The sequence below is a fragment of the Myxocyprinus asiaticus genome, chromosome 46 (assembly GCF_019703515.2).
Source record: "Myxocyprinus asiaticus isolate MX2 ecotype Aquarium Trade chromosome 46, UBuf_Myxa_2, whole genome shotgun sequence".
NCBI classification, from domain to species: domain Eukaryota; kingdom Metazoa; phylum Chordata; class Actinopteri; order Cypriniformes; family Catostomidae; genus Myxocyprinus; species Myxocyprinus asiaticus.
In genome coordinates, this window is record NC_059389.1 from 18,788,002 (window position 1) to 18,814,000 (window position 25,999).

General features: G+C 39.6%; 1 protein-coding gene across 1 annotated transcript; it reads right to left on the bottom strand.

Moving 5' to 3' along the window:
• Positions 1–393: 393 nt before the first annotated feature.
• Positions 394–24,035, bottom strand: LOC127436335 (zinc finger protein 800-like). Its single transcript, XM_051690430.1, has 6 exons — positions 23,583–24,035; positions 17,642–17,789; positions 10,170–10,265; positions 9,721–9,864; positions 5,528–7,358; positions 394–1,468 (listed from the first exon to the last, which is right to left on the bottom strand). Coding segments are annotated over exons 1-6 (2,646 nt in total). The 5' UTR covers positions 24,009–24,035; the 3' UTR covers positions 394–1,467.
• Between the last annotated feature and the right edge of the window lie 1,964 nt (positions 24,036–25,999).

Consider the following 25,999-nt stretch of genomic DNA (forward strand, 5'->3'; position numbering starts at 1 on the left):
TGTTGAGTGAACACCATCCGTTAGAAGTCTGAATCCACTTGAACATTTCATAGAAATGTGAACTATTTGATGACTGCTTTGAATATCACTTGGACTTTACGCAATATAATAATGTTCTAATCTCAAACATAAATATATTAAGTTGATTTCAAGTGTACTTGTTTAGTATTTTCAATAGCGGTGCTTTCCCTTTTTTTCAGTGTCCATTTCAATATTTTTCACAAACATTTGACTGACGCACTCATTGCTCCTCTCTTCAGCCTCTCAAATGTTTGTTTGTAAAAGGAGCAAATGACAGTTCTTAATGTAACTGATATAATCACACCCAAAAGATTGTAAATATTTTAGTTATATATTGTGGAATAAGAGTTTAAAAGAACAACTTAGACAACATATATTTTATTATGTTTATTTGAACAAAAAGAAAATCATCCTACTGCAAGCAAGGATATACTTTTGCAAATAAAAAGGAGTGTGCACCTTCAGTGTGGATCTAGGTTTTGGCATTTCAAAACAAGCCCTATTGTACACATAAGCAAAGGGTGTAAAGCATTCCGCATGCACTCCATATAAAAGAAATTGTACTTGCTCCAAAGCCAGTTACTTCATTATAACTATTAGTTCATGAAAGCAAAGGTGAGAGCCATCTACTAAAACTTGAAACTTATTTTCTGGTTAGCTTTAGTTATTAGTAGGCTACCAAACTAAACAAATACAGTAGTATCCTATTTCTTTCAGTCACAGTTGCAACCTTTAAGTAAAGACTAACACAAAGTTTTAGCTGTTTATAGAAAAACAAAAAACAAAATCTTTGTTCTAAATTAAGACACATCCTGAGCAGCTTAATATGTAGGCTTTGAATTAAAGGGTAGAAGAAATATGAGAGTACATTTTGAACTTTACTAATGAATTAGCAGCATTTCAATCCATAGTTGATTAGAGAGGTGATCGCCAGGCAGGAAAATATGAAGCACAGTTACATTAACTTATCTACTTATGAATATTTAACAATAGTTAGACATGCTGTACATTTCAAGGAAGTTATACAAAGCCACACCATTTACACTGGAACAACTGAGCTCGTTTATGAAACATTATTTTAGTTTTTTTTACAAAAAACAAACAAAAACAAAAAAAACAGTGGTTGTTTAAGATATTTAACAATTTGTCAACCCCAATCATAAACTTAATGTCAGTCATAACAACTGATTTTGAACGTCAACTGAAGATAAAACTCATTTTGGATGGTGGAGAAAATTACTTTTGTAACAGCGCCCTCCAGAGTACAAACCTGGAACGACCTTTTTGGTGCAGTTCATTCTCATTTCATACAACCCCTTTATGCAAAGTACATCCTCTGCGTACTAACCCTTAAGCCTGTCCATTTCACCTCCTCTTCTTTCACATGGAGATAAACCTGTCCATGGAATCCAGTGCAAATGTGCTACGTATTCAGAGAAACAACAGTCTAAAGAGACAAAAAGAAAAGATAAGTGAGAGAGAATCAAAGATTTGTGTCTTTCTTTATTGAAGACACATCAAAATGCTGATATGTGCTATAAATATAAAATGGTGTCATTAAAAGTCAATTACAGGATTGATTTAAATGAAAAATGGTGAGCACATACTTTCTATAGGTATAGACGTGAAAGGAATGTTCCGGTTTCAGTAAGTTAATTGACAGCATTTGTGGCATAATGTTGTTTACCACAAAAAAACAAAAAAAAAAAAGATTTTCGACATATTTATAAACAGAGAGCCCCGCGTTTTTAGTGAGGCACTTACCATGGAAGTGAATGGGGCCAATCCGTAAACATTAAAATACTCACTGTTTCAAAAGTATAGCCACAAGACATAAACATTATGTGTTAGCATGTGTAAATGAGTGTTACGCCATTTACCAGATTATTAGGTTTACCAGCGGTTTTGTCATCTTAACAACGAAGTAGCAATATTGGATACAACTTTCCACAAATAAGGTAAGTGATTTTATCACACTAAATCATGTTAACATGAATAATGTTTACTTCTTGTGGCTATACTTTTGAAACTAGCCCCATTAACTTCCATTGTAAGTGCCTCACTGTAACATAGATTTTTGCTTTTTTTTAAGAAAAGGAGGGACGAATCCAAATACATTTTTGTGGTAATCAACATTTTGCCACAAATGCTGTCGATTGAACTTAACTTGTATTGAACCCGGAATATTCCCTTAACCCGCAAGAATTTAAAAAAAATAAAAATATCAATAATACAGTCTTGACCAACACAAAATATGTATCATTTCAAAGATAAGAAGCTCTACTTTACGATGCATGTAGGCATTATGACCAGCACTGAACAAGTGCTTTGAAATTTGCAAACAAATCAGAAGTGTTCCCTTTTGATCATTTATTAATAATTTTGCACAGTACATATTATGGTAATTTGTAAAAACCATGTGTCATATGTCATTGGAAATACAACCAGCCTATTTTTTTTACTCACTGACAAAAATATAGTGAGTAATAGCTAAGTATATGTCTTTTGCATACATGTTTCATGTGAACAGGTGTTGCTCATATGCCTCGTTTTCACTAATAACTTAAAAAAATAAAATAAACAGAACATAAAATATCACATACCATTACATAGAGGATGTGATAATCTTTAAAACAAGCCCACACACAATGTAATTGGATGCATAGATCATTAGATAACCCTCACGAACCACAATGTGCACACAGCATCTTGCTATCTGGCTACAAACATGTAGCTTTCCTGAATCAGATGACATCATCAGAAATGTTGTAGCATCATAGAACACTAAACCAATCAGATTGGGTTCAGACTGCTCCAACCAGTGGTGATAGTCCTCCATATTTGGGCAAACAGTCATGTGATATCTACAGATGAAATATACAGATGTAATTTAGCTCTGTAGCTAATTCTGGGGTGTTCATCGACTGTCCATTGTCTGTCAAATAAACTACTAAATAAAAAAATCACTCTAATTACATATGGCTACCAGGAGATGGCGCCAAGTTCATGACACAGACTCAATGATGACTCAAATGGCACAGAATGAAACTCATTCAGTGAAATATCATTACTAAAATCATGTCTGCATGCTATGCAAACATGCTATAGTCATTGTTGTATTGGTGTAATTAGTTCTTATGTACAATTATTATGTTTTATTTGTTTGGAGAGGCTTTTGGACACTTGGAGACGTTTTTTTACACCAGGATAAATTATATTTGTAATGCTATAACTTTTGATTGCTTTGTCGTATCAATTTTTACTCAGTTACGGGTGACATGATTGAGAAAAAAACAAAAGTAGTTTTTGGGAGCCACCTTATTTACACCCCACCTTATTTACACCCTGAGATGTATCATGTCAAATCAGAAAAAAGTCAAAAAAAAAAAAAAAGATTTTTTGTGAGATTTTTCAGCAGTTTATTAGGTCTCAGAATTTATCATAATCTATATCATTAAAAAAAATGAAAAGTTTTCTTTAAAATGATACCAAACAATTGACCCTCCTTGTTTTTTTTTTGTTTTCTTGGTCGAGTTATTAGCCTTTACTTTTGGGCATACCACTGAAACAGGAAATCTTAAAAAAAAAAATACCCTCATAGCTTAAAGGGTTAAAGAAATAGTTTGCCTAAAAATAAACATTCTGTCATCATTTTCATGTTGTTCCAAGCCTGTGTAACTTTCTTTCTTCAGTGGAATGCAAAAGGAGATATTCTGAACAACATTTATGCTGCTCATTTCCAAAACCATGAATGCATATAGTGACTATGGGCTGTCAAGCACCAAAAAGGATAAAGAAGCACCATTTAAATATCATAAAAGTAGTCCATATGACAAGGACAAAACAGCCCAGTCTTGTGGACTATTTTCATAGTGCTTTTTGTCATTTTTGACTATCCCTAGTTCCTGTATGCATTCATTGTATGGACAAGAGCAGTGTAAACGTAATTAAAAATACCTCCTTTTGTGTTCCACAAAAGTAAGAAAGTCCCACGTTTGTCACAAAATGATGAGTAAATGATGAAAAAATGAGAGTTTTCATTTTTGGATGAACTATCCTTTTAAACGAACAGAGATTTACAAAACTAACACACTACTATGTAGGGGAAAACCACAAGAGGACCTCAGAAGTGTACACGGTCAGGCCAAAATTCGTAAAAGTTCACTGCATCTACATTACATATCTTATACAGAGAGAGAAGCCAATGGGGAGTCGCTCTCAGATGCTATCTGTACCCATGGATTCAAATTAGATAATAGTACTTCATTCCGTTTCTACATTGTCTGAACATGTGACCAGAAAAATAAGCACTGTGGCAACCATGGCTTGAATAACACAAATAACAAATGAAATCAGACGTGACCACTTCCGTTAAATAAATAACCTAATCAAATGGAAATCACTTAAAAGTTTTAGAAATTAATTACTGAATTTAATTGTTCAGTGTGGTTGTATTAAGTATTAAACCACAAAACTAGGGTGCTGTAGGTGTTGCTGTGCAGGTGCTAGGGCATTGATAGGGTGTTCTGGATGGTTGCTTACTTACTGGTCCATACCAAAAGGCCCTCCCCTAAGTCAAAAATCAAAAGAAACAAATAAGAAATTATATATTGCATAAAGAAAATGAAGCCTATTTTTAGGGCCATTAAGATTTTTTACAGTGTGACATTATTTTCATGACAACATAGTAGGACGACCTTGGTACTGCATTTCATTTTCACTGATTTTAAACTAAAAAGTCATTATACAACTGCATCTTGTAATACACTAAAAAATGACTATTACGGTAATGAAAATCATTACTGATAAAAATTTTAATAGTAAAAGTAAAATGTCCAAACATGATACGGTAATAAGAATTGGGGGGTAAAATGTACTTAAATGTCCTGAGAATAATGTCACAATGTAAAAAAATCTTACTGGTCCTAAATCTAGGCTTCATTTACTTTATGCAAATTATAATTTCTCTAAAGAAATTAATTAAATTAAATTCAAAAAAATAAAAAATATGACTATGTTCAGTATGACCAGGACATGTTTTACAGGTTTCATGAGAATCACTCAGATATTGCTAGGGGGAGTTGCTTGATCATTTAGAAAAGTAACAGCAAATCTCTCCTCAACAAGCCACACATTTGGTTTGAGGTATTATTCATGTCCACAGCACAAACGGTGTGAAACATGTAGGACGAGTATGAGATACTTAGGGTTAGGGTTTAATACTAAGTATGAGCAAAAATAATAGTGATATTTGCCTTAAAGCCAAAGTACACTTCGGTTTTGCACGTCCCAGTACGTCTCACACATAGTGTGCGTGAAGCAAATTTCAGCAGTTGTTGTGTGCATGCATTGAATGCATCCGTATGGTCTCGCAATCAAAAAAGTAAGACTTTCAAAAGCTAGAGCAATAGACTGCTGACAAGACAGAGCAACACAAGGAAAAACAAGGTATACTTGTTGAATGGAATAGTGCGTGTCTCAAATTAAACGCAGAGCAGCAACCTACCAAATAAGGGCCTTTGATCGAGTGCTTCTTCCTTGAAGTTTGTCCCCACTTGTGATGGCGGTCCTATGTCTCCGTCTGTGTGTCTCGAGGTAGACCTTTTTGGCAAACGCCCGGCCACACATATCACACGCATGGAGGGAAAAGTTTTTCGTTACCCTAACCTCACTGCAAGACTCTTGGCTCCTGGTGATGGGCGGCCCCTTAGTAATATTATGACTCCGAGTGACATGAGGGTTCTTGGACTCTGGAAGGTTCTTTTCTTGTCTACATGAGTTTGGGGTAAGTGGAGAATCATGTTTGTCTGTGTTAAGCGAAGTAAGAGCAGAATGCTTTCGAGTGTTGGGGGATGTCGGGGATTCTTGTTTCTTTGATTTGGGAAGAGGATCTTGTTCACGAACGTTGGGGGATTCTGGTGGTTCTTGCTTGTAAATGTTCTCTGTGGTATGCGTCCCGCTACCGTCGTCTTTTGAATTAGTTTTCTTCGTTGTGCTGCTTAAGACCGCCTCGGCTGGTTTCTTCACTGCCTGGTTCTCCAAAGCTGGCATGACCTTAGCCAAATAGCGAGATGACTTTTTGTGAACCACAGTAATATGGCGAATGACGTCGCGTTTGCGCCGCGACTCATACCTGCACATGGGGCAGCGGTAGAACTTGATGTAAATGCTGTCACTCCCATCTGTGTGTAGCTCAGAAATGTGCTTTTTCAGGTTCTGCCCAGTGCTGAACTGACGTTTACACAACCAGCAGTAGATCCTTTTGAAGTCAAAACCCATACTGTGGTCTCCATTGTCCCCTGTGGCTTTTGTCTTTTTTGTCTTTGATAAGGCACTCTTCTTACGGTCTTTGAAAGAGGAGAGAGAGTTTTTTTTCACGCTAACCTTATCTTTTTCCTCATGCTTTGTTTTAGCCTTTAGTTTCGAGAGAACGGAGCTGGTGACAGTGCCATTTTCTAGCACATGTATCTTGTGGACAATGCGCATATGCCTACGAAGCATCAACTGGGAGCTGTACTTCCTTTTGCACAGCTGGCAGCGGCAATTCATCAGGTTGATCTGTCTCTGCTCTTGCTTCTGAGGAAAACTTGGTGGTTTCGGTGGCGACGGAGGAGGAGCATCGAGTAAAAGAGGCTGGCCAGGTCTTGTGGCGATGTCTGGCGTGATCGAGTCTCGCCTCAAGCCACGATGGACCTCGTCAAAGTGTCGTCGGACGTTGGCTTTGGTCGCAAATGACTTTTTGCACACCGGGCAGCTCTTCCCAGGAGATGGTGGCGGGTCTACAGGACGTTTGTCCTTCACGACAGACAGCAAGCTAATGGGAACTGTGCGTGTCTCAGTATATTTGCGCAACTCCTCCAGCCTCTGCCAGTGCATTTTGCGGCAATGGCGGCGTACGCTGCGCCTGGAGCCAAAGTCTTTGCCACAAAGGCAGCAAGAGATCCTCATCTCCTTTATCTCAGAGGTGGCACCCTCCTCTTCATCTTCCTCTGCTTCTGCCTGTTCAAGCATTGCTGGCTCTTCAGAGCTTGGACCTTCTTCAGGAGGTGGCTCTTCTGATTCGGTTTCCATATCGTCATCATTATCTGACTGTTGGACCTTTTTGGGTGCCAAAATAGATTTGCGCCGGTTTTTTTTCACGGGTACTGGGATCTCTGTGTGGGAGGTAGGGGTATCGGGTGTGTCCTCAACATCCACTGGTGATACATGCTGGAACACAGCATTGGGGCTGGTCTCAATGACATCAAGCTGAATGACATGCTCCTCTCTGTCTTTTTGTGGATAGATAGATAGAAGAAGTTCTTTGATGGCCTGGCTCTGCCCACCTTCTGAGGGCTCTGCAGAAAGTAATAACATCAACAAGTATTATAATCTTTTAATCGTGGTACACTCTACAAATCGACAAATATTTGATTTTGCCAATACCAATAACTATGGTGGTGGAAAAGGCTGATAACCGATTAATCAGCCAATAGTTTTTAAAATAGATTTACTGACTGTTAAACAAATTTTGTAGCCTTTCCTCACAGTGACGGGCACAGACATCGAGTTTATTAGAGTTCAAAATGAATGAAATCCCAGATTCAGTTTATAGCGCAACCAAAATATGAAGACTTGGTGTATAAAGCAGGACTTTTAACTATAAACAAGCCTGATATACACCTGGGACTTATTTAGAAATGTCTGTGCTTCCAGCTCACACAAATACATATGGCAATGTAGAGCTTTACTGGTTGTTTAGATCAGTGTTACTATCAGAAATAATTAATAATTATTTCTTTAGTTATTAATTAATATTTAAATTAATTAATTTAATCTAACTCATTAAAACCTCTTATGGGGCTCCAGTAAATGTAGTGCGCTACGTTTAGGAGCAAGTTTGGTTATTAGCAATAATTAATAATTATCAAAGATAATTATCAAAATCAATAGAACATTGATGAGAATCAATGTTAGCTTTTTTTAAATCCTTTAAATCAACAATTATCAAAGATAATCTTTAATTGTTAACATCAATGAAACATTAATTAAAATTAACACTAGCTTATTGATCATTCAAATTCAATAACCATCAAAGATAATTATCAATTATCAAAAATCAATAGAATATTAATAAGGATTAACATTGACGGGGCACCACCCTGGAATCAGGGACTAATAACCAGATAGTAAAACAATCTCAATATTAGAAAAAAAAAACAATGAATGAAGGTTTGAATCCGAGCACTGACATCCTGTCAGCATGACACAGGCATATGCAAAACAAACCAAAACACTTCTCTTTGTAATATAAACAAAGTTTATTTATGTAGTAATATCAATTAATAATTAATACAATGCAGTCAATAAACTTCCGACTTACAACTACAAACTAAACAGTGATATGATTAGATATGGAAATAAAATAATCCTATAACACATAAGGTGTGTGTGTGACAGTGTGTGTGTGTCAGTGTGGTTAGTACGAGAGAGAGAGAGAGAGAGAGAGAGAGAGAGAGAGAGAAGTGACAGCCCTAAAGCCGATTTCGCGATAGTGGGAGAGAAAGCAGCTCTCAGTTTATCACTCAGAGAAGTCCCGCATTATTTGACTCTTTAATGGATGAACTCAGTTGCTGTCTCACCTGCGATGGCGAAATTGCACAACAATCCAACTTGGTTGGACCACAATACAGCAAAACAAATTTGTGATAATTAATACCCTGAGTATTAATAATGAGCGGACATGGCGGTCCATAAACTGTACAAGCAAAAACCTTGAAACACAAGAATAACACACTATAATATTCTATCTCTGCCCAGACATAAACCTCTTACTTGAATCGCATGAGGACACAGGTAGAATGTGTTTTCCTCCGTCCTTTAACTCTGACCCGGTTCCTCGCTCTGTCGGCGGGCGGTACGGCTGTTGATTCTCGGCGGGCTGGCGGAGAACTTAGAAATGTTGACTTGATTGAAGATGGAAGAGAAATCTTTAATCTCTTCACTTCTGTAGGCAAACGGATGAAGATGCGAATTGCTCGGCGGTCTCCTTCGGATCCGTTAGAGTGTTCGGTTGAACAGAGTAATCTCAACTCGTCCAGCGAGATGGAGATTGTATGGCCACAGTTTCAAGTTGGACGTTACTTCCTTGTGCCACGAGGTTGCACCTGAGAGCAGCGAAGAGCTGCGTCCATACTCGGTGAACAAAGTCGCTGGAAGCAAATCCCGGAAGCATTTCAGTGGTATTTCAACTCCTGATGATGTCATGTTTGAGGGACGTTCTGTTGTGAGTCTCATCCAATAGGAGTTGAGAGTTCGTTCCTTTAGTGAGCAAGGCTTCATGGATTTGTAGTCTGTTTTGGACTCCCTTTGTTTGATTTTGGCGCGATTTTTATCAGTAAGATTTACGACTTGGAAGGTGGGGGCTTGAGTTAGGTTTTTACGACTGTTAGGCCTGCCTTTGTCTTCTATCTGAATACATGAGGCCCAACAGCAAACAAAATCTATCTGCTTGATTTTTGTAGATAACCGCTAGTTTCAAAAGCAGCTATCTGTGCCATTTAATCTGCAAGACCTCTAGTACAACTAATTGTAAATACTATTATATTCATGGGTCTAACTGAGTACAGACTGCAACAGCAGGAAATTTCATACCTCAGGGATTAATAACAAAATTGACATACTACATGGTAGAGAAGGGGAGTAGATTGATGTACAAACCTTCTGACTCAGGTTGCCGGGAAAAGCAGTAGAACTCCTTGTGTGTGACCAAATTTGGTAGACCACGAAACAGACTACGACAGATTCTGCACTCAAATATGGTGTCAACTTCTTTCAACAGCATGTGTCTGAGTTGAGTGGTACCTGCAATAACAAGTACACAATTAAATCAAGCAGAAGGGAATGAGAACATAGTTACTTTTGGAAATAAGAGTATATTGCCAAAGTATATTGTTTTTAATTTCTGTCACAATGAGCTGGGTAGCCCCACCTATAGATAAATCTCATTGATCCCAAATCCTGTTCCACATAGCTATATATTTAAACATCAAAATATGTTTTGATAGGCTATGACTATAAAAACAAGGACAGAAAAATTACTTTAAGCTGGTGAAAAAAAAAAAGGTCTACAAAAATATTTACTAAACTACCAAAGTTCTGGAATGTACCTGTGCGAAAACACTCAATGATCTGATGAATTCCTGACTTGGATGTCTGGAGCTGCTGCTGAAGCAGTGGTGGATCACCAGGCTCAATCGAATGCACTAAAACAGAAAACAAAACAAAAAATTGTTTAGAATCATATGGTGATAAAAACAGATTTTCAAGAAGCAACGCTGTACATTTTAGTCTTCTACGTACATGGACACATTTACATTTGAGGCATTTAATAGATTGTCCAATGTAAACTGACTATCAAAAAGTTATTAAGTTTGACATTTGACTGCTGTGGTCAACAAATGGCAAAAATGCAGTTCAGAAAATTACCTGCTGGGAAAAGACTTGCCACCCATACAAATGCAAAGTACTACATAATACAAATAAAGTGGGTGTATTATGCCTTATATGGTGCAAACTTACCTACAGTACATCTAAATGATCATTTGCGTAGAGACATTTCCAAGAACATGTAATGTGATTTTTTGTTTTTGTTTAATTAGTCTACAAAATCAAACCTACTCAAGTACTTTTAAGTGCCCATTCACTCAGTTGTTTTATATGCTTCTTCATTCATGTGTCATATGCAGCGAAAAGCCATTCACACATCTGCCCATAGGTGAGATATGCCTCTTATCTTTATTCTTTTGTTTGTCTTATGTCCATTAACACTTTTATACACCATCTTTGCAGTAATATTAGTGTCATCATAAATCACAATAACAGGGTGTAATTGGTGCATATTATGGCCGCATATAGCGTGTTAGCGCATTAGCACCATGAATGCAGAATGTAAACATGACAAGTTACACATTATCTACTGCTTACATATTACTTTAATTCATCATCGAGTGGTTAAAACTTATTTTACTGACCTCATGTGAATTCTACTCATAGAATGAGGCATAATGTCATTGATAACACATTTTTATGTCACAGCAATGTGGCCGGTGTCTGAATGTTCGCAATCATATACTGTTGCTCAGCAGTTTCGCACATCTTTTTGGCTCTGAGTGAAAAAACAAACAAGAACTTTGCCGTGAGTATACTAGCGCCTTAACAAGGAAGGCAGTACTACGCCATTTGTACCAAATTAATACCCCTTATTTGCAAGCAAGACAGAAGTGCCACCTCCTATAAAATCATCGCAAACCCAATTCCTAACCCCTATTCTCACCAAACTGAAATGCACTCCCTTCATCACAAAGAAGGACATGGCCACGCCCTCTTTTGGTTTCACACCCCATTGACTTCATAACCCCAACCTGTTCTGGATACATTTTTTTCCTTTCACCTCCCTTTAATTTGTATTTTAATTTGAATAAAAACCATGTGTCATTTTAATCCCGCGTGTGTCTTTAATAGCATGACAGCAGAATGAATCTTTGTCAAATGCACAGACCATATGTAATAACAATAATAGTAAATTCAGTGCTTGTATAATTTATGTATAATTGGTTTTGACTATAGTTCATGCAAATGTTCAGAAACAAATCAGATTATTATGTAAAAGCAATGGTATTGAAATAATTTTTTTTTACATTCATCACAGGTGAATAGAAGCACTGACTAATGTTTGTGTGATATTCTTACGTTAAGGCTTTCAAAGAAAGCAAGCTGAGTGTATGTTTTAAGGAACTTTTTTTTTTTTTTTTTGCTATCAGAAACCTGTCAAACAAAGACTGGAGGGAACTAAGGTCAAGACAAACAAAATAGTAGACTATTTCCCCACGGACACAAGTATCTTTTGGTTTGTAACACTCAATTATTCTTTCCTGTCCTGAAAGACTCTACTGCTGTTCCTCAAGGCAGCTCTTCAGTACTTTGATAGTAGTGACCTCAACCTGTTATTTTCTTTAAACAGATGTCAACCAAATATGCCAACTTTGAATCAACTGGTATTACCAGCTTTATCTACCATCTTCTGCAGATAAAGTAAGTTACACTGTCATCTGTCATTATAAAACACCATCTGAGACCTCTCAAAGTTGAGGAGCACGAGAATTAAATACTACCTGTGTCAAAGTTCTCCCATTTATAAAATTCTTTTATTTAGCAAATTGTAATTAAGTTTACTTTTAAACATTTTATTTAATTTAATTAAAAAATTAGGGTTCCCACACTTTTTGACTGATGCATTTCCATGACGTTTCCAGATTAATGGATGATCATGTTTTTTATCATTTTGACCAATTTGACATTGGTATGCATTGGTAACACTTTACAATACAATTCCATTCGTTAATATTAGTTAATGAATTAGGTATCATGAACTCACAATGAACAATGTATTTTTTACAGTATTTATTAATCTTTGTTAATGTTAGTTCATAAAAATACAATTGTTCATTGTTAGTTCATAGTATATTAATTCATGTTAACATATACAACTTTTGATTTAAAAAATGTATTCCTATATGTTGAAATCAACATTAACCAATGTTGATAAATGCTGCATAAGTGCTGTTCATAGTTAGTTCATGTTAACTAATGTTGTTAATAATGTTAACAAATGGGACCTTATTGTAAAGTGTTACCAATGCATTGAAAAGAACTGACTCAAGAGAACGATTGGCTCACAAATAAGATATTGCAATGGGCTTGTGCATAAGTTTCAGTCTACACAAGTTCTACACAATAGCAATATCTAGCCGGTGAAATATTTTTGAGTATAGCATAAGTAGACTAATGTATATTCACTATAGAAATTCCCATGACTATTAAAATTGTATTAACTTCTAATACTTTTCCAGGCCTGGATAACACAACTTTAAAATCTAAGTATATTATTTTTGTCACGGTGGAATGTAATGTAAGTTCCCCTTCTGTCACTTACTCGACGTTGTGTCGATGTAGTGACACTAGGGGTCGCTCTTGAGAGCCCCGATCACCTCAGATCTTTTAGAAAAGGCCAATGAGAATTGGAGAGTGGAATTTGCATGCCACTCGCCCAGACATACGGGTATAAAAGGAGCTGGCTCACAACCACTCATTCAGATTTTTTTCTTCGGAGCCGAGCGGTTGTACTATCAGCAAGCTGAATACTACTGCTGTTCCATTCACCTCTTAAGAAGCATATGCTGTTGGGTATACGCCGCATTTCCAGTGGCTTTCTCTCCTTCTGCATGACGAGTGCAGATTTCGCCCCTGGGCGCTTTGACAGCGCTAAAAGAGTGTATATTCCTGCTAAAGGGTATATTTTCTCTATTAGAGCACACACATTGACGTTGAACGTCTTTTTAAAGATGCGTCTTTATAAAGATGCCTTTCTGTCTTTGTGTGATTCCTGGATGCGATTGCTATCTCTCCGCTTCCGACGGCCACGGGCGCTGCCTCACGTGTCTGGGCAGCGATCACACTGAGGCAGTGTTCGTGGATTGTTGATTTTTTCATTGCGAGAATATGACCATGGCAACGTTGCGGTCGCAGCTTTCTTTCTTCCGGGGGAAAGCCACTCTAGCCGCCCCCCGCACCTTGTCTTTTACCTCTGGGTACGAGGTTGGCCCGACTGGTGCCGGAGGCAATTTGGGGGCTTCAATGGGCGCGGCTCCGCTGGGTAAATCCCCACGGACCTCACGTTCCCCAGCACGCTCGTTTGCCCCTGGCGATTTCCGAGAGGAGACCAGCTCGCCCCAGCTTAGTGTCCCTTTCGGAGCTCCGGAGCGGGATGAGTGCTCGATCGCTGCATCGGAGAGCATACTGGCAATGTCAGACGCAGAGGACTCAACTGGGCTGCCACCTTCGGGTCAGCCCGCCCAGTCTGAGGCTGACGGCGAGATGACTGCCATGCTTGCCCGGGCTGCCGTGTGTGTTGGGTTGGAACCTTCCACCCTCCCCTGAGCTCTCGCGGCTAGATGATTGGTCCCTGGGTTCGGGGCGCCACTCACAGCCACGCCACCCCCCGGTCCCTTTCTTCCCGGAAGTGCACGACGAGCTTTCTCAACGCCCCCATCTCCCAGATTGGCCTATTCGGCGACACCGTCGAGGACTTCGCCCAGCAGTTCTCTGCGGTGAGGAAGCAGACGGAGGCTATACAACACATCTTGCCCTGGCACGGCTCAAGATCCCGTATCCCGTCTGCTCGCCGAGGGCGTCCCCCTGCGGCAGCGAAAGCCCAGGCGGCTCCGTCTCAGCCCGAGCCCAGTTCATGGCCCCAGCGTAGAGCCCCCCACTGGAAGCTGACGCCCCCCGCCTCACGGGCCGGCACGACTACTCGGAAGGCTCCTAAGCGCCCCTGAAACATACGACCCAGGGAGCGAGATGTCTGCTGCAAACCCGGAGCTGGTATCCAGACCACTCCATCCCCCAGTGGAGGGCCGGGAGGTAAATCCTTGGTTTCATTTTTTTTTTTATGTTCGCCGCGCCCCGAACGGGCTGCGGTACCCACATTCTCAAAAGAGCAGTTTCCTCACTCCCTGGATCACAGGGCCTTGCACAGACTCCCGTTCAAGATGCTGACACCAAAGCACATTTTGGGGTGTGTCCGGCATCAAGATTGGTTCGTGGCGGTAGACCTGAAGGACGTGTACTTTCACGTATCGGTTCTACATCGACACAGACCCTTCCTACGGTTTGCTTTCGACGGCCAGGCGTATGAGTACAAGGTCCTCCCCTTCGGCATGTCCCTGTCCCTCGTGTCTTCACTAAAGTCGCAGAGGCAGCTCTTGCTCCATTAAGGGAAATGGGTGTCGGTATACTCAACTACCTCGACTACTGGCTGATTCTAGCTCACTCTCAAGAGTTGCTATGCGCACACAGGGACCTCGTGCTCAGGCACCTCAGCCGGCTAGGGCTTCGGATCAACTGGGAAAAGAGCAAGCTCTCCCCGGTTCAGAGCATTTCTTTTCTCGGCATGGAGTTAGACTCAGTCTCGATGATAGCGCGCCTCATGAGCGAGCGCACGCGGCTGAACTGCCTGAAGTCGTTCAAGCAGAGAACAGCGGTTCCACTGAAACACTTTCAGAGGCTCCTTGGGCATATGGCATCCTCGGCGCCGGTCACGCCACTAGGGTTGATGCAAATGAGACCACTTCAGCACTGGCTTCAGACTCAAGTCCCGAGATGGGCATGGCGCCGCGGCACACATCGTGTGGCCATCACGCCGATTTTCCGCCACTTGTTCAGCCCTTGGACAGACCTTGCATTTCTGGATGGGACGTGGAAGACCTAAGTGGCCTACCACCAGCAGTGGTAGACATGATCACTCAGGCCAGAGCTCCCTCCACGAGGCAGCTTTATACCCTGAAGTGGCATCGGTTCACGAATTGGTGTTCTTCCCGAGCTGAAGACCCTCAGAGACCCTCACCTCTCTAGCAGACATCTGCAGGGCAGCAGGCTGGGCGACACCCAATACCTTCACGAGATTTTACAATCTCCGAGTTGAGCCGGTTTCGCTCCATCCCCTCCAAAGAGGCGAAGATGTGCGCTTCTTTTCCCATGCGAGTTCACGAACCCGTGAACCCTGGATGTCCTTCCTCCCTAGCCCTGTGGCTCGCGAATTCAGTGGAGGAATTCACAGCCGGAACCAGTATGTGTGCTAATATGCCCTTACTGAGGTAGGTGCTCCACAGGTGCCGGTTACTCCGGTAACCCCCTGTGATGTATTTTCCGTAACACGGTCTCCCTGTCGGCAGACCTGCGTCTCCCTTCGACAGAGCCCTCTCTGTCCTGTTCGCCGTGTTTGTAGAGATCCTCCACTTTCAGGCAGGATCTACCACCACGCCTCTTCCATGTGCGGCTCTGAGCCCACATGACGTGCTTGCCACATGTTACCTCCCCTCCGGGCAGGATGTGGTCTCCGCGGGTTCTTTTCCCCCTGAAAGAATAGGATAGGAAAAGAACACCTTCCCCGGCGCATATATTGAGCGTTAAAATGGCACCAGCCGAATAACTGAATACTCTGTGGAGAGAAAACATAGAGAGAAAAGGCTGTGGCTGGCACGGCCTGCTTCCATACTAGATACGTTTTAGCATTTTACTCATTTGCCTGGAAAAGACTCAAATTTCTTGTGTTTACACCACAAATCAACAGCTCAGTTACATGCAGTTTAAATAATGCGAATTAAGCAGTAATAATGCATTAAATCATGTAGGCTAATCTTACTAGAATGGCTCACTGTTCCTTTACATTAAGCACACACTGACTCTTTACAACAGTAATCTACTTAAAGGAATATGGTTTAGGTTTAGAACTATATTCCGTATTCAATATAAATTAAGTACAATCTACAGCATTTGTCACAATGTTAATTAACAAAAATGTATTTCAACTCAGCCGTCCTTTTCTTAAAAAAAATTTCAGTTACAGTGGGGCACTAATAAGGGAAGTGAATGGGGCCAATTTTTGGAGACTTTAAAGGCAGAAATGTGAAGCTTCTAATTTTATAAAAGCATGTAAATTGATTCTTCTGTTAAAACTCATGTATTATTTGAGCTAAGTTGTTTAAATCGACATTTTTACAGCAATTTGAGGGTTTGTTGACATTACATCGTCATTGCCAACGAAGTTGTAAAATTGGCTATAACTTTACACAGAAAAGGTTAGTAAGTGATTTTATCACACTAAAATCATGTTAACACACATATTGTTTACGTCTTGTGGATAAACTTTTGAAACAGAGTATTTTAATGTTTACGGATTGGCCCCATTAACTTCGATTGTAAGTGTCTCACGGTAACCAAGATTTTTTCTTTTTTTAAGAAAATTATTTGTAGTAATCAACATTTTGCCACAAATGCTGTCGATTGAGTTTAACTTGTATTGAACCCGGAATATTCCCTTAACCCGTGAGAATTTTTTTTTAAATAAAACTATTAATAACTACAGTCTTTAACAACACAAAATAGGTATCGTTTCAAAGCTTAGAAGCTGTACTTTAGAAACGTTTATAAATTTGCCCCATTCACTTCCATTGTAAGTGCCTCACTGGAACCCAGATTTTTGCTTTTTTTTAAAGGAAAGGAGGGGCAAGACAAAATATATTTTGTGGTAATCAATATTATACCACAAATGTTGTCAATTGAGTTTAATTTGTATTGAACTTGGAATATTCCTTTAAGAGGAATATCCTCCTGCATCCCATTTTTATCTGTTGGCATCTTATACTGTAAGTGACCCTCTCTGCTTCAAAATCACAGCTTGTCTTTATTAATGGTCAAAAACTACTATAAAGGCAGACAACACCAGGATACTGAAATCAGCAACACCACAGGACACAACTAACAACCTTCTGAGCAAGTAATCTTATCCAGCATTGATCATTATGGAAAAATGTGGTCGACACATTGGTGTGAGATTGTCTTACATTTCACAACCAATTCGCCACAAGACATCACCTTTAAAACAAACTATACTGATAGATCTTTGTAATAAATGTGTAGTGAACACATAAATCACCAAGAGGTGAAAACAGCACCACATCTAATCTAAAAGTAAATAAAAATCCATCTGTACCATTATCATTTTAAGGTACTGAGTTCCTACCTGGATTTTGGCCACAAGGCTCTTGAGGGGTTTCTGTTGTTTGGCAACAGCAGGGTTGAAGTGTCTCGGTCTGGCAGCATTTGTCACTAGTCAAGCTTCCCTGATCTTCTGTCTTAGTAACCTCCATCTCAGAGGCCCCTTTTACAAACTTAACAGATGAATCAAAAAGTTAATGAGTGGAAACAAAAAAACAATTTTCCCAGTGCTCTTTCTTTCTTCTATGGAACAAGAGGAATAACAGAATGTCAGCCTCAGTCACCATTCACTTTCATTGTATGGAAGAAAATGCATTAAAAGTAAATAGTGACTGAGGCTTAATATCTCTCTTTAAGTTTTACAAAAGAAAGTAATATGGGTTTGGAACAACATAAGGGTGAGTAAACGATGGCAAAAATTGTCATTGTTGTTTGAACTATACCTTTAAAATGAAAAAAAAAAAAGAATTAGAAAAATGTGCTTTTAATAAGTCAACAGGGTTTTAACAAAGATAAACAGACATTGCTGTTGCTGTGATAATCATGTGATGATGTAGCCCTTTCATCGCACCATTTACCAAGGAATATTTTCAATAAACGTCAAGATGAGGCATAACATCTAGGTACTAAAAAGGACAAAACAATATAAATTATGGAAATGTTTGTTATGCATCAAACAAACATCATAATTGCCAATAAGTTATGGGAACAATTATGTGTGACAACATGGCAAGCTGAACCGAGACAGTATTCTTGATCACAGAGCTTTTAAACACTAATGTACTGACTGATATCTTAGATTAATGTTAAAAAGCTACTGCAAAGAGTTACGCACAAGCACAAACAAAACAAAATTATATGTGTCCTGTAAACGAATATAATAACAGACAACGTTGTCAATACGTTGTCAATGTCATTTCAGATTAGAAGACATGGTTCATACATGTATTGTGGGGCCATGTCACAGGGATAGGTTGTAAACATAGAGACCCTGAGATGAAGAGCATCTTTAAAAACACTTTCTATACACCGATCAGCCACAGAAACCACTTGTCTAATATTGTGGAGGTCCCCCTCGTGCCGCCAAATTAGCGCCAACATTCTGGGATGCTAATCTTCTCACCACAATTGTATAGAGCTGTTATCTGAGATACCGTAGACTTTGTCAGTTCGAACCAGTCTGGCCATTCTCTGTTGACCTCTCACATCAACAAGGCATTTTCATTACCAGAACTGGATGTTTTTTGTTTTTGGCACCATTCAGAGTAAATTCTAGAGACTGTTGTGCATGAAAATTCCAGGAGATCAGCAGTTACAGAAATACTTAAACCAGCCCGTCAGACACTAACAATCATGCCACAGTCGAAATCACTGAGATCACATTTTTTCCCCATTCTGATAGTTGTGAACATTAACTGAAGCTCCTGATCCGTATATGCATAATTTTATGCACTGCACTGCTGCTGCACGATTGGCTGATTAGATAATCGCATGGATGACTGTTGGTGCCAAATGGGCTGGTATGAGTATTTCTGTAACTGCTGATCTCCTGGGATGTTCATGCACAACAGTCTCTAGAATTTACCGAATGGTGCCAAAAACAAAAAACATCCAGTGAGGGGGGCCTGGGTAGCTCAGCGAGTAAAGATGCTGACTACCACCCCTGGAGTCATGAGTTTGATGACTCTAGGGAGGGTAGAGTCACATGGGGTAACCTCCTCGTGGTCGCTATAATGTAGTTCTCACTCTCGGTGGGGCACGTGGTGAGTTGTGCGTGGATGCCGCGGAGAATAGCGTGAAGCCTCCACACATGCAATGTCTCCACGGTAAGGCACTCAGCAAGCCACGTGATAAGATGCGCGGACTGACGGTCTCAGATGAGAGGCAACTGAGCTTCATCCTCCGCCACCCGAATTGAGGCAAGTCACTATGCCACTACAAGGACTTAGAGCGCATTGGGAATTGGGCATTCCAAATTGGGAAGAAAAGGGGAGAAAAAAAAGAAAAAATAAACCTCCAGTGAGCGGCAGTTCTGTGGACTGAAACGCCTTGTTGATGAGAGAGGTCAACAGAGAATGGCAAGACTGGTTTGAATTGACAAAGTCTACGGTATCTCAGATAACAGCTCTATACAATTGTGGTGAGAAGAATATCATCTCAGAATGCTATTCTGAGATGCGGGTTGGCGCTATTTTGGCGGCATGAGGGGGACCTACACAATAGTAGGCAGGTGGTTTTAATGGTGTGGCTGATCAGTGTATGTCTGCAATTATAGTATGAGATGTAGATTACTGAGACTTTTACAAAACTAACATTTCTTGAGATTCCGTAGGAAGTAAAAACTATACAGCGATTAGAGTTGGAAAAATTTTAGCATCCATTTTAGCATCCGCTGCCCCTACAAAACTAACCCCTATACCACACATACATCACCCAGACATCTATTTGATGTGTGTGTTTACATCTGGAAGAATTATTTTTACATTGTTTGCTCATCTGCAATACGTCTATAAGATGTATGTCAATAAGTGTGTTTCGGATGTCAATAAGACATTCCGCAGATGTATTTGAGACGTTTATGATTTAGAATGTTTGTAAATTTGATCTTTTTAAGATGTTAATTAGATTGTAATGCTTTCCAGATGGAAAGATCTAAAACAGACATCTCAGAGATGTACATGTGCAATCTGGGTAAGTAGCCATAGTGTCCACCAAAATGCCATAGTAACTTACTGGAGTTGTCGTTACTACAGTAAAACCATAGTAACTTGGTATTATGTGCCCTTCAGGTGGAGTCGGAAATATCGTACTTACGAGTTCCTAGCACATGAATGATCAAGTGAAGTCATACTTACGAGTGAGAAACTCAGAATTCTAGATGATACACGAGTTGCCGAGAAGGGATGTTGGAAGGGGCGTGTCGACAGGAAAGATGATGGAAACGAATGATTTTGCAACAATATTTCAACTTCTGTACTTTATTTTAATAATATTAATTTGTTTTATATGACAGTCAACTAATGACTTACCTTTGGTGGCTTGTTTTAAATATATATATATATATATATATATATATATATATATATATATATATATATATATATATATATATATAAAATAATTTGTTAGATACCAAGCATTTTTAAATCATATATGTTGTGAATAATTGGTGGAAGTTATTATTATTTTTTTTTTCCACTGGTACAACTGAAAAAGAGCTTTTGCCGTTGTTCATTGTGTATTTGTTTGAGTTTGGCTTCTTCTGTGTTTTGTTTCCCACTTGAAAGCATGACATGTTGTTGTAAAGAATGCCTGACTCGACTCGGACATACGAGCTTCCTCCACTTGAAGGCAGCATTAGATACTACTGTCATAGAAAAAGAAATTAAACTAAATGACAAAATAAATTCTACACTGTTAGATGGAGATCCCATACATGTTTATGGTAATTTGGGGTCGCTGGCAAATAACATGGGCATTAACCTTTTTTTAATTCAAAAATAATATATATTTTTTTAGCTTAAACTTTATATGGGAAATTTTATATTTTAGCTGCTGTAACTTTTCAACCTTTTTTTAAGTTTTTCACCCATTTTAATCACCTTTTTCCAGTTAAATTGCCCTCTGGTGTAAAAAAATAAATAAAATAGCCTTAATTGTTACAAATATTCCACATTGTCTTTCAATACGAGGTCATAAACACTACGTACATGAACTACAAGTGTAGTAATTACAGTCTTAAATGTAAGTAGCAGTTAGTATTTTGGCGGAAACTATGGTTACCATGGTAATATTATCAAGGCTGTATCGATGTGCTTTAGTTTGGACCGATTGTTTTTTTTTTATGGGATGGTTATGTAGGTCGCATGACTCGTTTGTAAAGATAAAATGCTCTTAATGAAGCATATAAAATCTGTCTAAAATCGGTTCTAGTGTCATTGTGAAGGATATACACCTGACTGCACAGCCAGTAGCTTGTCCAAACACTGGCGAGGCAGGAAGTCGCGAGGAGTACACGAGAGAGCACGTGTCCGTGCCCAACTGCACAAACGAACATTATCGTGCACTATAATGCCATAACATTGCTTTATAATAGCGTAATTTGACTTGTGGCTGAGATATGTGTTTGATACGATTGATATTACGGGTGGCAATAGAGGCACCTCCTAGTATCTGGGTGGACTCTCCCTTGTGCCTTGTGAATTGATAGCGGAGCAAGTAGCAATTCGTAACAATTGACATTCAAAAACAATAACACTAGCAGTGCATGCACCGTAACTTCAGTTCGTGAATATTTAACAACCGACAACGTCTTAAAATGACCAAAAGCAGCACAAAATAGTATCAGGCACACACTGGCCACGTGACCGGAAAAAATAATAATTTAAAATGATAGGCACCCGAACTGTGCCAGCCCTCCCAGTGCTTTGGGATAAAACATGCTAAAGTCATTTTATTCACTTTTTTTTCTCTCGAATAAAAACTATGCCTAAAATAACGCTATTCTAAAGACGGACCTCTTCTGCTTAGAAATGTGTGCTCGCGGAAGGCTCACCAGCACACACGCGACAAAAACATCCTTTTTTTGGTCACGATATTACGGATAATACATTCACGTAGGCTCTAGATAAAGGAGAAGAAAAAACCTTTGAACAAAAATGAGGAAATAACTATCAGTCGAAACTCAAATTCACATCAGATTCAACGCAAAACACGTAGAGTGGGCCAAATTTAGGAAACAAAGCAGAAAGTTGATAGAGAAGTTTAGCAGTGACAGTCAATAAATTGGCCTAGATTTGTCACACTGAAACTTATGCATGACGAGGATAGACATGCATTTCACACACACATGTCAACGCCACACTGACTTATTATGATGGAAGATTGTGGATGCATGTGTGCGGGAACGCACGAAGCCATGGCAGCACGAGCATCACCAAGTCCAGTTGCTCACGAGAGACATCTAAACGCTAAAGAGAGACTGCATACTAAACTATGCATTAGATCACACTGAAAACTCGATGTTTACATTCTTTCTGGTTATTTCGGTCGTTTGAAAACCTGTTGGAAAGGACAGGGTTCTTCGTTTGCGTGCTCCCCTATGCGCAATTTAGACACGTCGTGGCGCATACACGGTTCATTTGACCAAACTGTTTCAAAATGCAGGCGCAGGTTATATCGGCGGGGTTTTTCGGATATTCAGGCTATTTTGTGTTTTCGTGAAGCAATTTGCATCGCTCCATTATTCTGTAAATCTCTTTTACACGGTTACATTGTCAGGCCAAATCTCGATTGCGGACCACAATGGGCCAGATTAACTTGATGGAGAAGGAGAGCCCGTGTGTAGAATGGAGCTTTGAAACGGCATTAGAAGAAGCCCAAGCTCATGGACTGATGCTTACCAGGGAGTGAGTGCGGCGTAAAGGCGGGCTGACGCCTGATACAAAAGACGACGTTGCCAGTGACTTGCGGTGCTTTCTGAACATTTAACCAGCAAAATATGTGCGCGTATGCGCATACAGTGACAAAACGAGCACTCTCGAGAGGATTTGTGCGATTGCAGGACACGTTTGAATGTTAAAGTGCTGCGCTTTGCGGCGCTGTGCCATCTTCCCGAAGCAGCTTTGGCGCACAGGTCTGGTGACCCTTCCGCCTTTACGCGTCCTCTCCTCTTCTGTATTTTGTTATGAAGTGCCACATTCACTCCCAAGTAGGCCTGTCGACATGCTCTGTCGATGCGGACAGTCGGGATGAGTCCGAATGCACTCTTACTGTAATTTAAGCACGCGGAACAAGTGCGTTTTCCCCGGTTGCATAGCCAGCACGAACGGTGACGCCATTTTCTGCTAAGAACAACCACGCTCAGGCAGGATAGGAAACGGCACTGGTCCGCTGCACGATTCCGGGCCCAAGTGGGCAACTCGCGGTAAAAAAAATCCAGCGAGATGTTTTCGTAGAGTTCTTACCTTTTGAAAAACAACACTCATGCGGTGAACTCTCAAGTTCGGATGGTCGGACGCGGTCCGGAGGGTGTTTCTCTCGCCGCTCGCGCTGACGCTGCCCTGTCGGAAGCTGCCTTTGTGCACCGTGAGGACCTCTCGGCGGAGAAGCGGCTGTTGCGCAAAGGTGCAATGGATGTTCGAGACCACCAAAATGTGGCAACCAATGTTGTCGCCAGTTTGGTGCGTTACATCTGACCCCCCCACCACCCGTGCCACTAACAGTGTTAATTCACGGCTTGTTTGAATCTTACACACCCAAAGCCGTTGCAAATGCCATGAGACAATTGGACAATGAGTCCAAATCGAATTTTGGCTTTGGCGCTGGAGACAGCTATTAAACCTAAGAAAAATAATTTTGAAACAGACTTTCCAGGAATCCCCAAATGCCATGAAGATACACACTCTATATCGGCCTTATATATTTATATTGTATTGTATTTTTTTAAATAGTAAAATGCTTTCCAAAGTAATAAAAACATTTATGGCATGCCAGCTTGCAACTTAACAGCATTAAAAAAGGTTTAAATCTGTTTAAGCACTGCTAAAATCATGTAAACCAAAGTACTGTAAAAACACTGAAAGGACGTTGGAACAGAGCATGCATTCACAACTTGCCACCACAATTAGCATGTCATTGTTCCTGTCATTGAACTGTTAATGTGAGCAGTTATTGTTTCCTACGCATTTCTAAAATGAGGCACTTTATTTTTGTACAGACTGAGGATTTAACTTGTTTCAATCCTTTTATTTCACAAAGTTAAAACTGAAAGGCAGTGTTTTAACTTGTGGATTTTGATATAAAATGTTAGTTAATATATAAACTTTTCACATATTTCTGCCAAAAAAAAAATAAAAAATGATGTGAAAGTGATATTTGCTATTTTTATGATTATGTAAAACACTGACAGTTCGTTAAGATTTAGGGGCTTGGGGGCCTGGGTAAATCAGCGAGTATTGATGCTGACTACCACATCTGGAGTCTCGAGTTCAAATCTAGGGAGTGACTCCAGACAGGTCTCCTATTGGATTGGATTGCGGAGAGTAGCATGAGCCTCCACATGCTGTGAGTCTCCGCGGTGTCATGCACGACGAGCCACGTGATAAGATGCGTGGATTGACGGTCTCAGAAGCGGAGGCAGCTGAGACTTGTCCTCCGCCACTCGGATTGAGGTAAGTAACCGCGCCACAACGAGGACCTAATAAGTAGTGGGAATTGGGCATTCTAAATTGGGAGAAAAGGGGATAAAAAAAAATAATAAAAAAAAGATTTAGGGGCTCATTCAGCAATACAGTCTGATAAAAAATGTCCCCTTTTAAATATACATGGTAAATAGTGCATCCTGCAATTATTACCTTACAGGGATAGTTTACCAAAAAATTTAAATTCTCTCATCATTTACTTGATAGAAGAATATCTCAGCTCTGTAGGTCCTTACAGTGCAAGTAAATGACCAAACTTCAAAACTTTGAAGCTCCAAAAAGCACATAAAATGTCAGCCATTAAATCCATATCTTCAGAAGTGATATAAGTGTGGGTGAGAAATAGATCAATATTTAAGTCCTTTACTATAAATTCTCCTCCTGCCCAGTTGGTGGCAATAAGCACAAAGAATGTGAATGTAAAAGCGAAAGTGGTGATTTATAGTAAAAAGGACTTAATTATTGATTTGTTTGTCACCCACACTTATCATATCTCTACGGAATATATAGATTTAACCACTGGAGTCATTTGGATTACTTTTTTGCTGCCTTGATGTGCTTTTTGGAGCTTCAAAGTTCTGGTCACCATTCACTTGCATTGTATGGACATACAGAGCTAAAATATTCTTCTGAAAATCTTTGTTTGCCACAAATGCATAAATACAACACTTACAGAAGCCAGTGGTATTTATTGCAGTGTAATTTAAAATCCTGTTTTTAACATTGCTGCTGTAGTGAAACACATATCATTTAACAAGAGTTCTGGTGATACCCGACATACTGTATCTGGCACAGCATACATAAACAGATTATAATTTGATAAGTAACTGTACACTGAATGAGTTCTTTGGGATTTCAGTATCACACAAATTGGTGAGCACTCTTTTTTCAGTAGCAGTCCAACAAAGAGCAAAGTACTGATGTAGGTAATCAAGGTCTTCAAAGATGCTAGAAAAGGGGCTGGCATCTAACCAGTGAACACTGCTCTTTTTATTTAACCTTCTGCAGTGACCGTGAAAGTATTTGGAAACTTAAGCCACAACAAAATGTATGCTCTTGCATTAGATATCAAAATATCAAAGGAAGGGGCATTTAAAAATAACACTAAAAACTTTTTGTCAGGTAATCTAAAAAGTGAAGTAACATTGAAATTAACAGGTTTTATTCAAGTTCAAAATATG

Bases quoted from the DNA above. Each gene is read 5' to 3' on its own strand.
- LOC127436335 (XM_051690430.1), bottom strand. From the start codon at position 24,008: ATGGCATTTGGGGATTCCTGGAAAGTCTGTTTCAAAATTATTTTTCTT. The intron at 10,266-17,641 runs GTAGGAACTCAG...TTTCTGTTTTAG, and splicing joins GCCTTGTGGCCAAAATCCAG to TGCATTCGATTGAGCCTGGT. The intron at 7,359-9,720 runs GTTTGTACATCA...TACTTTCTGCAG, and splicing joins CCGGCAACCTGAGTCAGAAG to AGCCCTCAGAAGGTGGGCAG.